Source organism: Bolinopsis microptera, chromosome 2 (genome assembly GCF_026151205.1).
Source record: "Bolinopsis microptera isolate Bmic1 chromosome 2, MBARI_Bmic_1.0, whole genome shotgun sequence".
Taxonomy (NCBI): domain Eukaryota; kingdom Metazoa; phylum Ctenophora; class Tentaculata; order Lobata; family Bolinopsidae; genus Bolinopsis; species Bolinopsis microptera.
The window spans coordinates 19,816,594-19,833,215 of NC_087073.1; the positions used below are offsets into that span (position 1 = coordinate 19,816,594).

The window sequence follows — 16,622 nt, forward strand, 5'->3', positions numbered from 1 at the left end:
CATGCCCAAAATCCAGATTTTAGTTGACACACGCTGTAACCCCTTTTGAGCGCGCGCGTGCACGAGAGCTATACAACGTGTAGCAAGCCTGATGAGTGATGGCCCGATGGCAAGTGCTACGAAGTAGCGCGCGCCGGGCCTGATCATTAACAATGGTCAATTAAGCCCTAACACAATCCTAAAATACCGTTAGTTCATCCTAAAACAGCTATGAAGATTTGAAATACCGATATAGAAATCCCGATACAATCCTTGGTAGTCCTTTTCGATATTCGTTGAAATCCGTATTCGTTAATTTGACCAAAACCCATAATCATGTGTGGAACGCGCTGCCAGTGTCTCTCTTTCCCAAACAAAAGGATATGATATCAATTTGATTGACCGTTCTCAAATGCAAAATGAAACCGAGAATGAAATCGGTCGCTCGCTTTTCCCTTTTATTGAATCTTTGTTGCCGAGTACAGCTGCCTTCGGGTAGTTTTTCTTAATCTATTACAATTGTAAATGAATGGGAAAAGCGAGCGACCGATTTCATTCTCGGTATCATTTTGCATTTGAGAACGGTCAATCAATTATTGATATTGATATCATATCCTTTTGTTTGGGAAAGAGAGACACTGGTGCATGACAGCGGTCTACTCTACCCATGATTATGGGTTTTGGTCAAGTATCATCTCTTTTATATAAATGTCAGGGTACTTTTCAAAGTCAAAATTCATAACTTTATTAATAAGGTAAAGGAGGTAATTTCAACGCGATTTTGAAATTTTACCTGAAAACATTTCCTTGTGTTTAGGTAAGCATATCTGTCGATCACTGACTGAATATGCCACATTATACTCATTCAAGTCGGCATTAAATTCATATATAATGCCATTTAACTGTCATGGAAAAGCATAATCTAATCGAAATCAAGATTGAGCAAAATTCTCACCTTTCGCACGTGCAAACTTTGAGCGGACGTTGCGTGCGCATCCGATATTAAATCACCTTAAATTTTTGCAGATTCATTATTTATGTATAGTTTGATAAGCATGCAAAGTTTTAAAGTATTTCAAGAAGAACTGTACTCACAACGGCACTCCAAAGTTGACAGAAAATGGTAAAAACAGCAATTTTCAGTGATTTTTAATCAATTTGGGCGTGTCCCCACGTGTGCAACCTTTAGATTTTCAACTTTAAAACTAGCCTAATGCACAATTTATACCTATAGGAAGCAGAACTATAGGTTCTGAAACCTTACTGGGCCGAGCTCAGCCTGTCATGTTTATAAACATGATCAATGATAGCCTGAGGTCCCCAGGTAACACTAACTGAAACCTAGCTAAATCGATTTTTCGTGCAATTTTAGGTTAGAAACGGTCATCAAAATGAGTTAATCAGAAGGTCGATTTCTCGGTTATTTTTGAGCTTTCGTTCAGAAAATAATTCGGGGCCCTCAAAGGGGGGTTAGTAACAAGAAGGCGTTACAAGCGTAACGCCTTCTTGTTACTAACCCTTCAGCCTCCTGAACATGTGCTCGCCCTAAAATGTAAACAAACAATTATCACCTCTCCACATCCATACAACAGCTAATTTTTACTGATAAATTGCCGTTTTGTGGTCATCATGAGACGCTTCAAATAAACCTTTTGTTGCTGATTTTCACTATTGAACTGCGAGGACTATCCGGCAAAATGTCAACGTATTTATCCAGTCGTTGCATCCCAATAAGATAAGACAAATTTTAACAAAGACTGCGTCCGACCCCATTCAGTAAAAATAAAACGATTCGGATAAAAATCTGATGATTCATATTAATACAAAATAAAAATTCCAGAATAAGTAGCCGACTAAAACCCTCTCAGCTGGATCTTCTCTTCAATTCGTCTCTTTCCTGTTTCGTCAGAGACTTTGAGTCGTACCCCTTCGTGGCAAGCTCCAATCTGACGAAAATATGTCTATTAGGGTTAAATTATCTCCAAGTTAAGTCAAAAGTGATAAAATTGGACAATTTATATATCGCATTTTTGAGGATTAGTCTTGGCAACTACCATACACAATATTATAACACACTATGCACTCTAACCAAATTTGATAAATGGACAGGTCCACTTAAGGGGACATATACCAAAACCGTTTTAGCCGGGACCCGCGATTTATAATAGTTAAAGACACAAAATTTGTATAAAAATGTGTACAACTTGTACAACATTTATACAAGGGGGGATCCTTGTGTTCGAGCTAGAAAATTATTTAAGACAATATTTCTTCTAAAATCATCTATTTGGTACTTAAAAAGATTCGTCTTATCAAGCTGATTACGATTCTGTAAAATTTATTTTTTTTAAATGATACTTTTTGACTTATAGGCATTTTAAGCCTTAAATCTGCCATTTTTGGCTTTTTTTACGATGAATTTTACTGAGGCCAGATTTCATACCTTAAAACTCAAAATTGAGAGAAATCGTGTTCCAAAAAGTTGGATATGATCATCAGCTACACTCACAAGAATTTTTGAAGCGATATCTTATGACCTGGGTGATAGGTAAAATATATAACTTTGATGGTAGGCAAAAATTTCAATTTTGCTTCTCTCGACCTTGTTTGGTCTGTAACTTCGTCATCTATTGTTTAATTATAAAATCCTTTGAAGGGCTTCTTGTACGGATTGTCAATTTTCAGTCAAAAAATCAGTGAAAAACTTTCAAAATGACTGATATGTCGGTGTTACAGTGACAGACTTCTCAAAATTGAAAAAAACTTTCCAAAAAGAAATTTCTTTTCGAAAGTGCGTACCCTCAAAAAAAATTTCAATGTATCCAATCTTATTGTATATAATCTTATTGATTATATCTATACTTTCATAATAAGAAGTCAAGTCGCGGGTCCCGGCAAAAAAGGTTATAATTATGGTGTATGTCCCCTTTAATCGATTGAGCAAATTTAACTTAAGTCTTTCAGTGATATTGACCTTTTCTATGAATGAAAAATATTATTTGCGTCAGATTAATTATCCCAATCAAAAAATGATCTGTAGCCACGCAACCCACATATCAAGTATGTAATTCACATTGCGTCAATCCTATCAGTCATACATTACAACGGTTGCTCATTGACGATGTTGACCCTTAGCAGATGAGATCTCTGCTTACGATCAGTTTATGGTGAGAAGCAAGCATTCATGTGCAGTAAAGGTCGTACGTTGTACAGGCTCTGAAGAGGATTGTTAACAAAGGACCTAGTTGTGACAATCAATGATATGATTTAACTTGGCCGACACTTCTTATTACCAATTAATGCCAAGGCTCAGCAGTTATATATTAGCTGTTATATATTAGCAGTTAGCTGACTCATGAGCAAATATTACGACTTATAAATCTAGGTACGTACAATTTCATTAAAATGCATAAATGCGCGTTGGTGACGTACGTGCGCGGCACGAAGAATTTCACAAGTTTTTCAGCCTATTCTGCTAGTACATGAAGATGTTATAATTAAAATGTCCCTTTCAATGTGATTCTGTGTATGGCTGGCAACTATAATAAAAGCCGCTCATTTCATGTGATATTACGAAACAACAAAAACACTGGTCATTTGACAGTTGACAGTTGACACATCAGGTGTCTGTAATTTAAACAAGAAATTACACCGTATTTTGTCAACACAGGTGAAAGTTGACCGCAAGTTGACCGCAAGTTGACCTCATGATAAGAATAGGCGGTATAGAAAGAAGCTGTCAGCGATCCATTTTGTTGACTGCCAAATATTTATATTTTAGTTTTGACTTGAACTTAAGGAATGTCAATACAAGGTCAAGCAGAGACAAAAATGTTGCGTGATCGATCAGAAGGCTGTTACGCATTTGCAATCAACCGAAATAGAAGAGGGAGTTAAAATATCAAGAATATCTTTCATCCTATTTTAAGTATCTAATTAAAGCATTACCATTTCAATTAAATACACATCAAATGATAAGATAGTAATCAAAAGAACAAGTTAATTACTTACAAGTTAATTAAAATCAACGCCCCGATCTCGGTCAACTTTTCTTTTCTTTACTTCTCTCTGAAAAAAAAAACGTAGAATCAAGAATCAATAATGTAAGCCGCTACTTATTTCTCTAACAGACTTCAAATAAATTAAAAGACAGTGGAAAAAAGCAAAAACCAAATTCATGATACATGGTTAAGATGGAAACATTACATAACCGTACCTTTCTTATGTTTTTTATTCTTTGATTTCTCCGAGTGACCGTTAGCTTTATCGTTGACCTTCTTTTTCGTCTCGTCTACCACATCCTTGCTCTTTTTTAATTTCTTGGCTTGTAGTTTTGCTTCAATTTGCGCTAATTCTTTTTCCATTGCAAGCCTTTTTTCTTCGTCAAACTTAGATTCTTTTTTCCCTTCCTTCGTATCAGCTTCTTTAGCAAAATGCGAACCGTTTTTGGTACTAGATTTTGTTTCTCTCGAGTGTTTATCAGAAGTTGATTCCACATCTTTCTTTTCGTGGTGTTTATCTCGCTTGTCCTTCTTGGAGCTTTTTTCAGAGCTTGCTATTTTGGGTTTCGGACTTTCCTCTTTTTGCTCTCGCAGTTTCTTCTTTTCTTCCAACTTGTCTTCAATCTCTTTTAACAACTCTATCTTGCTGAGCTTCTTCATCTTCTCAGACATCCACTCGTCTGTGTCACTTTTTCGAGGTGGAGTTGGCTTCTTCCGTTTGTGGTCTTCTTTATGCTCCATCTTTTGCTTTTTCCTGCTAGATGACCTGGACTCCGAGCGGGAGGATTTGCCTTCTCTTTTACGTGATCTATCCTTCTTTTTCTTCTTGTGCTTTGATGGACTTTTTGATCGGCTTCGTCCTCGACTAGATACATGTTTTTTGTGTTTTCGCTTAGTACTACCGTCAGAGATTTCACCTTCTTCAGGCAATTCCTCTTCTTTCTTCTTTAGCAACTCTTCTTTCTTCCTCAGCAATTCTTCTCTTTGGTTAAGGCTTTCTTCTCTCTGTCGCAACTCTTCCTTTTCCTGTCGCTGTTTTTCAAACAACTCTTCGTTATCAGACTTAAAGGCACTAGAGTTAGGTGTTTCAGACCCATGACGGCGAGATTGGCTTCGAGATCTGCTGTAAGATCGAGTTCGTGTTCTGGACCTCTTTGGAGATCTGCTTTTAGTTCTTGATCGTGGACGTTTTAGTGATACTGATCTACTTCTTGACTTTTTAGGAGATTGACTTTTAGTTTCAGAGTCTTTCTGGGATCTACTATTGGTGTGATTAACAGGTGAGGTGACAGATTTGGAACCTTCGCCTTCCTTCTGGACGGACCTGGATCTGCTTCTTGACTTGGCAGGAGATTTAGAAGGAGATCTGCTTCTCTTCCCATCCAGATCATATCTGGAATCAAGTTCACTGTCATCATCACTGAAGTGTTGAACTAATGGCATCCCTTTCGTTTCCGAGTCAACTGACTCTGCCTCACTATCAACTTCAGGCCTAACTGGGGTGCAGGGATATATTTTGATTTCAGGAGTCTGGGTGCGGTCGTCCTGTGGGGTACGGATAGGAGAGGGTGTCCTGTCTTCTGTCTCCTGGGTGTAAACAGGGGTTTTAGAGGGACTATTTTGTCTTTCCAGACGTGTATCAGAGCTAGGTGGAGGGGAGGACTCATGGTCACTATCCAGGGGATGAGGGGACTGGAGGGGGCTGGACAGAGACTGGGGTCCTGTCTCCTGAGAGGTGAACACTGAGTCTGTGTCATGTGACTCTGTTTGAGAGGAACTCTGTGGAAGAGGAGACCGACTAGGACTGCGGGATATTTGTCCTGCACGTTGTGGGGAACTGGTGGTTAGATTAGAAGACTGAGTAAGTTCTTCGCTTTCTTCTTTGCTCTCTTCATCTTCACTGGAGGATTGGTTAAAGACTGTGCTGTCAACGTTTGCAGTTGGGTTCAACTGACTACTCTTAGTCCTGATCTTGATCGGAGCTACGTTGAGTTTGACGCGTTTATTCCTGAACTTTTGTATCAGGTACTGATAATAGTTGTGGTGCTCGTTTCCAGGATTGACAAACGCGAATCTGGTGTCCTGCTTCTTCTGAACCTTCCTTTCGAAGGAGTCCCCGTTTTTTACGACATATTCCGCCAGTTTGGTGATGATTCCTTTTTGTTCTGTGTTTGGAGAGGCTGGACGTTCAATGTCGTGGCATTCTTCTGGTTCTTCTGTTGTTATCTGTACTCTGAAAAGTAAACACTCGTCAGTTCCTTTTATTCAAACGATTAGAACGGAAAGAAGAAACACAACTGGCCTTAATTCATTTAAAATATATTTCTTGACAGATTTAAGTTTAATTCATGTGTAAGAAAATCGATAAAAGTTAAGAACAATGCATCCCTCCTACGCAATGAATCAAGGAAAAAGTAAAACTGTCTAATTTCCAACTTACTCTTCCTCGGGAGGGGGAGGCGGGGGCGCAGTGGGGATTGAGAAGCCCTCATATCCAGCAGGGGGTACCAGTAGCTGGGGGAGTCCCGGGGCTGGAGGTGGCAGTGCTACAAACCCTGACATAATCAGGTACTGGATCACTTCTGGAATGTGATTTATTTGTAATAACACCTGTCAGCGTTCAATTAATAATATATTAGCTTAATTAAGTTTATGTTTAAGCAACACTGAGTTACACCTGCACCCTCAACAATGCAAGTATTGTGTATTATAAATATAATAACCGCATGCTACGAAAATAAAACTACACTGTACAATATGTAGGTTTATATAACCTACACTATGGACGGAAATAAAGAGAGGAAAGTTCTAGATTTATTCCTCAAAGTGAACACTGACCCGGACTGGTGCCTGGAGGGACGGGTATGTTGTTGATCATGGAGTTAAGAGTGGAAGGATTCTTCTCTTCCTCGTCTTCAGAGGAACTGTTGTCTGAATCACTCGCTGCACCGTACGCAGACAAGGCTGCTAAGCTGCTTCCCACACCTAAGGGAGGAATTGTCAATATATATGTAGTTGGTAGCAGGGTGATTTCAATGGAAAAATTAAAAGTAATTATACATAAAAATCACAGATAGTTTTAAATACAGTAAAACCTCTCTATTCCGTATTTCACGGGGGAAATAGAGATCTGTAAATATCACAAAACGAACCTTTCTTTTCGCCCGAGTGAAGGAGCTCCCCACCTATCTTGTTCCATTGCGCGTGCCCGCTATTCTGTTGAAGCTCATTCTTCTGTCTTGCTAACAGCTGCTGGTGTGCTAACTGCTGTTGGCGTTCGTATTCCTGCTGCTGCGCTATCAGCGCCTCTTGCTGCTGTTGCGCTTGCAGCTGCTGAGCTTGTAATTGCGCGCGCTGTTGTGCTTCTAGCGCTGCTTGCTGTTCTGCTGCAGAAGGGACCACTGGTTTCGGTTTAGCCTCACTTTGTACTACGATTATCTTGCGTTTAATTGCACTCAGTACATGTTTGTAGAATGGGTTAAGTTCGTGATCGGGCTCCAGAAAACTGAAATATTGAAAATGTATAAATATCATGATATGTCATGTTATACAATATTAATATTTTATAGTTTTAACATTCATGCTAGAAACTTGAGGGCGAAGCTCATATCAAATACGATTTGAAGCTTTAATTCTGTCCATAAACAATAAAAATACAGTGTTTAAACTGATCAATTGGGCAGCTCAGTCTAAAACAGCAGCTAACAAGGTACCAACTTACTGGAAGATAGGGTTATCTTTCTGTTTTGTCCGGATTACTATCTCGGTTTGCAGGTTCTGTGTACTGAGAAAAGCAGCAGTTTTCTCCACTACTTTGTAATGTTTGTCCGTTTTCGGCTGAGGAATGTTACACGTTAGTTTATATTCTTCTAGCTAGGAATATAAATAGTTTTACAATTAGTATCATTATTTACAAGTAACTATATCCACATACCGAAGAAGGAAATATCTTAGTGGGTACCACGTTTGAAAAATATCTAATTATGAAAATGTCGGGACAAACCGTTATCATTCCATCTGGGACAGCCAAGTTCTTATCAGGAACGTAAACCTCTTCCGAGATAGAGGTTGGTTTGGAGACTGTTTGTGGAACATTTTCTGCACGGGGGATAAATTATGTTTTAAATGCGCAATGGGATATGTAATACGGGTAAAAGTGTTATCCTAGATCATCTCAATGACCATGAGCCGATGAACTAGCTAAAACTTATTGGACCTGCTACGAATGCCTTAGTAGTATTTTGCCAATAAGAGCCTGCGATGAATGTATCTTAGATTCGCACAATACTTCAAAAAAATACAAGCAGCAATGTCACAGTTGTCTGGGCTGGTCTTACTCTTCAAGAAATGTGAGAGAGTGTGATTGGTGTGAACTAGCAGTCCACAAGAAGTGTTATAGATATGAGCTAGGATGCGTCAAATGCTGCGTAGAAAACATACCTGGTTACAGCACTAGCAGTATAGATCTAAATGATGATTATAACTCCTCCTCAATCCGGCACACTTACAACCCTTACAATAAATCCAGCCTCATAAATTCAATTGGAAACCAAATAGAGGAACTTGAGCACGACTCCATGTATTGGAAAGATCTTAGTGAAATGCTAACAAGATGTGAGTACATTCAACAAGTCCATATCTCACCATCAAAAACCAATGAACTAAAAGTATTTTCATTAAACGTACGATCTTTACACAAAAACATAACTCATTTCCGAGAAGAAATTCACACGTATCTAAATTACGATATACTGAGTTTCAATGAAACAAACTGTGCTCTAAGTAAGCTACCTAACGGTATTAATGACATACTTCTAGAGGGATTTCATGAGCCGATATTACAGGAACCAGCACGTACATCTGGCCGTGGGGGTGGACTGGTGTTATACGTAAATAGACAGGTATGTACAGAGGAGCAAATAGAACAGTACAGGCCAAACTTCAGCTGTGAGGAAGAAACAAGTGGTGAATTCCAATTTATAAAAATCCACAACTGCAAAGGTTTTAACAAGACCAAGCTACTAATCAATGTTTACCGCTCACCATCGCGTAATGTTGATAAGTTCATGAAACTGCTAGATAATGTACTTAGAAGCCTAGACAGGCACTCACGTAAACACATTTTATTCACGGGTGACTTCAATATTGATCTAATAAAATACGATAAGGACGTGCACAGTCAGAACCTTGTTGCAACTTTTGAAAACTACGGTTTCATTCAAATGATTTCAAGGCCCACCAGAATTACAGACCACAGTGCAACACTCATAGACCACGTGTATTCTAATGACATCAAGAACACGGCAAGTTGTCAGGTGCTTACTCTACACGTATCAGACCACCTAGCCACCCTTACTACGCTTCTACTTGGGGACAGAGAGGGGCCATGCGGGAGGGTTACAAGTAAAAAACCAAGTATCAAACAGGCACGGAGATTTGGCGAAGCTAACAATGCTAAATTTCAAAGTTTGATCGAAAGTGAGGACTGGAGTGAAGTGAGTTTACACGAAAATTGTGAAGTACAGTACGAAAAATTTTGTGAAATTTACACCAAACATTATGTTGAGGCATACCCCTTGAACAAATCCAGGCCGCGGCGTAAAAATGAACGAAGAGATCCAAAACCTTGGATTCTTCCCTGGCTAGAGGATGCGTGTGCGCGAAGGAATAAGCTCCACCACCTAAAAATCACAACTTCAACCAAGGCCAATGATGAAGCGTATGAAAAAATTGATAAATTCTGCAACAAGCACATTGACTTAGCTAAAGCAAAATATTATAAGAAATTTTTTGACGAGCATTGTGAGAACTCTAAAAAGCAATGGCAAATGATTAACACGCTGTTGAACAGGAAGTTGAAAGAAAAAAATTCTATAAAACTGAAAGGCGACGACGGATCTATTATCAGCAATGGCACCGATGTTGCAGCAAAATTTAACAACTACTTCTCAAATATAGCTTCAAACATTAAAGCACAGATTAGTGCTAGACAAACTTTTGATCCTGGGGGTTTTAGTAGATATCTTAGGAACCCAACATCGAATTCGATGTATCTTAGGCCGGTAACACCAACTGAGGTGAGTGAAGTGATTCTAAAATTTAAGAATAAGTCAACACTGGATACCAAAATTGGGCCGATGAAAGTCGCAAACCATGATAGCAAGTTCACCGGTGTGATTTCTACTATCATAAACTCATCATTTACACAGGGCATATTTCCAACTGCTCTTAAAACTGCACGCGTAATCCCTATCCACAAGGGAGGTAGTAAGACAGATGTCACTAACTATAGACCCATATCTCTTCTTAGCTCATTCTCAAAAATTTACGAAAAGTTAATGCACACTAGAGTCCTTGAATTTCTTGATAAAAACGGCTCTCTGTTCGAAAGCCAATACGGCTTTAGACCGGGGATGTCATGCGAGCATGCTCTTCTTAATGCACAGAACTCTATCCTTCATTACCTTGGCAGGAAACAAATTGCGGTGCTCCTACTGTTAGACTACTCCAAAGCTTTCGACCTACTTGAACATAAAATTTTGCTTAAAAAACTGGAACACTACGGAATTAGAGGTATAGCACTAAGCTGGTTCGACTCCTATCTTCACGATCGTCATCAGTTCGTCACAGTCAACGGGGTTGATTCCAGTCCCAAGACGATCAATTATGGTATTCCTCAAGGCTCTATTCTGGGCCCCCTACTCTTCGTCATCTATATAAACGACCTCCCCGGAATCTCAGACCTGGCCAAGTTCATACTTTACGCCGATGATGCAAATATTATAGTCACGGGCCATAACGAGGAAGAAATTCAAAGTAAGCTCTCTATGATTGCAACACTTCTAGTGAATTGGGTAAGTAGCAACGGGCTTTCTTTAAACCTGAAGAAGACCCACTATATGGTCTTCAGTAACCGTAAAGTAGATTATTCCAAAATAAGTCTCAACATATCTGGAACAAACATTGAACGGGTTACTGAGGCACGGTTTCTGGGTGTTATAATTGATGAGAAACTAACATGGTGTAAACATATCACAGCGGTAAGATTAAAAATGAGTAGGTACATAGGCATCATTTTCAAATTAAAACGACATCTGCCCCTAAAAGTGCGACTACAACTCTACCATAGTTTTATTGAGGCACATGTTAACTACTGCTCGTTAGCCTGGGGATTCGCGGCAAAATGTCACATTGAGACATTATTCCGTAAACAAAAGCAAGGAATGCGGATGGTTATGCCAGGATATGTAAATTACTTTTACAAAGACGGCAAATTGCCAGCTCACACCAGAGAAGCATTCTGCAAATTTGAGATTTTGACAATACACGGCATCATCGTAAAGAATGCGCTTACATTAATGCACCGCATGAAGCACTTTCCTAACACAGTACCTGTATCAATTAGAAATTTGTTTCCAGATAACATACCCACGCATGGTTCAAATCATGAGAACAGTAGCGAATGGCTAGATACGTACAATAACCGATGTTTCAAAGCATCCATCTTTTTTAAAGGACCTTTACTAGCTCTAACAGACACCAACAAGAACATCACGTCCCTACCTAGCTTATTTTCAATAAATATTTACAAATCGAACGCAAAACGCGTGCTTCTTGAGCAACAGTCAACACTAGCTAACTCAGAGGACAGCTGGCCAGCATTTCTGCTACACAACGTACCTGGTTTGAGGAAGTCCAATAGATGAGGGATGATTGAGTAATACAGCGACCAATAATCGCTAAATCATGACATCATATCATAACATAACATAACATAGGACGACAGCAAACACACAATAAACGAGCAGTAATAAACAACGTTCGCTTAATGGACTGACATATTTCAGCATATTTTTCACTGCCAAAGCGCTGATAACAGCAAGCCTTACCCCACTCCGCGCGGCTTTTTAATGCACAAAATCTTAAAGATAATTCTCGCGATAAAATTTTCATCGTCACGCTTGAAAATTTCTAGAAATTAGAATAGCCGTATATTATAACAAACTATAGCAAGCAGAATTAAAAGATAAAAGGTTCTGGGACTTAAGTGGTACAAATAAAATGAAAGGCATGCTGATGCTAATCATGCTTACGTACTGTAATGTGTCGAGAGTTTTTTTTTTTTTTTTTTTTTTTTTTTTTTTTTAATTTTTACTATTTGACAAAACAATTGATCTTTTTAGTGTGAGTGTGATTTCAACTTTGAGTTTGAAAATATTTTGAAACGACTTTCGATATTATTGATTATTATATTATATTTAATAAACTGTCTCAAAGCCCTTAGAGGTGGCTCTATACGGGTCTTTACAACAACAACAACACTGCAGAGAACACTACCTTTCTTAGAATTTGTTTTAAACTGGGAGTTAAGTTTTAAAGCAGTTGCAGTGCCAACCCTGTCATAAATTATGGCAATTTGTATCACTCTTAGAAACTAAATTATTACCTGATGGTCCCTGGTAACTGAAGTCAACTTGAAGGTACGGTCCTCCCGCTTTTTTCTTATTGTTGAATCTCTTCTCTTCTTCCTCTACACAGGAACCGTGATTATTAGCATGTTCATTGTTCATTAATTATTGGAAGTGGAATTAAAAAAGGAAAGAAATAGAACTCCGACTTTAAACAGTGCATCATTCAGTGCAGTAAATATCCAAGCTCCGACCATCTAATTAGAAACTCTGGAATGTAGAAAATAGCATGCAAACAAATATAACACAAAATCTGTATTTAACAGCATGTTTTGATATCTGCTTGAAATTTGAATTTGACTTACCCAGATACGCCTCGAATTCCAGCTCATCGACAGTAAGAAACATAAACCTCTCCTTATCAAGCTCTTCCTCAAGTTTTGCCTCCTCTATATCAACATCTGTGTCGTTTTTTCTCAGTCCAAATTCACTTTCAGAGTACAGATGACCTCTTACATCATACCTGAAGATAAATACAAATATCAGAGAAGAATTAGATATCCAGAAAACTTATATTAGATATTGAGAAAACTTAATAGATTTATTTAACAGCTCACTATGTTATTAGGGTGACAAGCTTGAAACTGACAGAAGGGGGTTCGTAGTCCCCCAAAATAGCAAACCTGCGTTTCATTTGTTAATGTTCTAAGAAATAAAATAGAATAAATTGACTTGAGAAATTTAATTTAATTTAAGATTACCACAGCAGTTAATTTGTTAAATTCCCTGACTGGAGAAAAATCCATTCAAGCTATGCAACATACCTGTCGATAAGGTTTGAACTATCACCCATCCACGGTATCAAGGTGACCCCTTCGTTAACTGAGACAGCATTCTCTGGATCCGCAAACAAAGTGACAGCTGACCCATTGGCACCCAATTCATAGTTGGAATGGGACATAATATATCACATAGAATAAACCTGAGCCGAAAAAAAGGTATAAAGGTAGAGGGGATATAGCTGATTTGTTATTTTGATCTGATTATGCAGTAATTTAAAACACTGAATTAACGTCACAATCTCATATATCTTCTTTCACTTTAAACTTTGAATATTCATTTATAGTATTTAACTTGAGTAGCTCTTCTGTGATTTGAATTTCTTTTGATTAGAATTTGTGAATTATTTAATTTTTCATAGATTACTAGATCTTTCGATTTAGCAAAATATTCACAGATTATAATGCAACTTACTGGATCATAGTGCGTACGGAAACTGAAATAATCTTCCATTTTTGGATGAGAAGTGTTGTTTTGGAAAACCCTTCTTTTAGTCAATCGAAGTTAAGGTTTGTTGGGGTTTGATCATATTTTGTTTCATTATTAGTTGACATTTTTTGCCATAATTTTAATAAAACAACAAAAAACCTTATCAATGCTTTATACTACAAGTTCATTTTGTTATAAACGTCTCATAACATCTGAAATAATAAGCAAGTGTCCCAACATCATACCTAGTACTTACCTTATGTAAAATTCAGGAACAATATTTCATTACATACAACATCTTAAATTAATCAAATTATAAGCTTACAGGAGAGCATATTTAGCAAAGCAAAACAAATTGAAATGTGTAAAGTAGAGGTGCATTCCAAACACTCCATTACAATACAAACACATAAATCAAATTATACAGTCCTTAACAATAAATGTGAAAAATACATGAAATACTGCCATGCTTAGAGTGATGATAGTGAGTCGCCGTCGTCTCTGTGACTGATGCTTGGTCCTCAGCATCTCAAGTTTTTTCATCCTAAAGGTTGTATTGTCAAGGTGTGCACTAGTTCTAAGATACAACTTTAAAATCAAAGATTCGGCGAAGAAATGGGAATGTGGGAGTGTGACTCATATAGTAGTACTATTCAAATTTGCTAATAGCGTAATCATATTTTATACATTATTCATATTTTATACATTGTGTGCATATATTTATATTTGATTGTAATTAAAGATTTTAAGGCGTTAGTGCCGAGTAATGCCTCTGGGTAGTGCTCCTCAATCAATCATATCTTTTTTTGATTCGCAAATTTGGTGTATATGTCATTCTTTGTCACAATACTTCGAGAGATCTGCTAACAGAGCTCTTATAAACTACTGGCTGCAAAGTTGCCCCAGAACCCCTTCTGTTTCCGGCAGAAGCCAAGGAAAGAAAATAAATAAAGAAATAGAAGCTAATATAAAGGATTAAATTGAAGCTGAATACGGAACATTTACACCAATAGTTCCATCCAGAACAGGTGGAATAGGAGGCAATATCTTTTTTTAAGCAGATGAGAAGATGTACAAAAAGTCTGATTAAATAATGTCATGAGGCAATGACACTAATCATAAAAGGGGCCGGGCGAGATTTGACCTATTAAGAACAAAGGTCATTCAAGAAGACAAAAATTCCATTCTAGGGGGAAAGAGGAATATATTAAAAGCAGTAGTGATGTGAAAATGGCAGATCGAGAAATAATAAGGCTCTGCATAGAATTTTCATATAATAAAAGAGTTTCTAGTTTCTACTATGCTAGGATTTTAAAACTTTTTGATGTTTCATTTCAATTATTAATCTACTAATCTGTAGTATATTTTTGGGGATGTCTAACCTTGCATATAATAGCTGGACAATGTAGCTGGACAATGACCATTGCTACAATTATCTGTAGACTCTTTCTTTAGAAAATGTTGCATGCCATTCACATTTCATGAAATTCTTTACCTGGAGAACCCAGGCTATGTTCATAATCATATAATAGAAATTTGGCGGAATGACAGGCTGAGCGCCACACATTTTCGCTTTCCATTTATATGTAACCGGCCGCAAAATAAAAATTTGATCACTATTTATATACTGTATATACTATACTATAAAATTATTCAAACAATATACACATAATATAGCAATGACCCTATATAAAATCACACAGTTACTTCTGGTGGCCACCAGAAGTCGAGAACACTAAAGGTGTGAAGCTTCCTTTCTCCACTTCAAGAACCCTTGCGTTGTAACATCGCTTTTTCTCATTTTCATGGGACTGGTACATTGCCGGGATTTCAATTTTCTTTACCTTGCAAGCCAGGCTTAATTTTTATAAAAATTTTTAAAGATATGGCGGAATGACAAGCTGAGCCCAGCGCCAATTAAATCAAAAGCGAGCAAATGATCTAAATAAGCTAGCTAAAGTAGCATTTGTCATACGTTGTATGACCCGCCGCGCACGAGTGCGGGGCTCCCCCTGTATCGTCGAAACTATACAGGTGAAGCGACCGTGGGGGTCACCACGTGATACAAAGTAGCATAGAGTTGGCATAAAGTTGCACAAAAATTTTGTTTGTTCAGCATGAACAAAACAAAAATATAAAAACTTTTAGTGCGCGGCGCTAAAACATTTGGAGCAATTACAAATTATTATTTAAATTTATACTATTAAAAGCGATTATTGACAATTAAATCAATTTCAAATTATATTAATACAAGCAATATACAAGCATATATTAAAAACTAATGCACGTTTAAATCTAAATTTCATATTTAATCTAGTTTTTATGAATTTTACTGGTACGGTCTAAATTTCTTCAAAGTAGCGCGTGCCGCGCTTTTTTCCGAAATATTGGCCCGAGGCAAGTGCTACGAAGCTAATAGCGCGTCGGACAAGTCTCGGTCAGCAGTTAATTTAAATTTTATACATGTAATATGCTAATATGTATACAAAATTGCAATTGATCGTTGTTGAAATATTAAAAAACAAAGTTTTCAATTTAATATCCATCCCTATGCAAAATGCAGCGATTTCATTGGACGAGAGCAACTGTATTATGAGGTTAGTTGTGTTTGGCGACAAATGGCTACAAATGGCAGCGTTTGATCGAAAACCTGGTTTCAGCCCCCTGAAAAACCCTTGATCGTTAAATTTTACAAATTTTAATGGATCAAACTGGAAAGATCCATAAAAAGTTTACCTTTTTCACTAGCTCTTTTTTAATAAGAACAATTCATTCTCCAGCCCTACGATTGCAAATATAAACATCAATCCGAATCTTCAAAAAAGGGAGCAAGTATTTTGTGTGTCATGTGTATTATATATGTGTGACACAACTCAGTATCATGGTTTAAGCTTTATAAATTATCAATCTTCTGATGCTGTTTTCTAACCATTATAATTTACTATAGTTATTGTTATAAATTATT

At 37.5% G+C, this 16,622-nt stretch overlaps 1 protein-coding gene across 1 annotated transcript; it reads right to left on the bottom strand.

Annotated features, from left to right (window-relative positions):
- Positions 1–1,776: 1,776 nt before the first annotated feature.
- LOC134826656 (splicing factor, suppressor of white-apricot homolog) lies at positions 1,777–14,203 on the bottom strand. Its single transcript, XM_063839121.1, has 11 exons — positions 13,213–14,203; positions 12,754–12,911; positions 12,427–12,510; positions 7,984–8,078; positions 7,702–7,817; positions 7,133–7,485; positions 6,819–6,965; positions 6,421–6,562; positions 4,196–6,213; positions 3,991–4,047; positions 1,777–1,925 (listed from the first exon to the last, which is right to left on the bottom strand). Exons 1-10 carry the CDS (start codon positions 13,347–13,349, stop codon positions 4,022–4,024), a joined length of 3,276 nt encoding a protein of 1,091 aa, XP_063695191.1. The 5' UTR covers positions 13,350–14,203; the 3' UTR covers positions 1,777–1,925; positions 3,991–4,021.
- Positions 14,204–16,622: the final 2,419 nt, after the last annotated feature.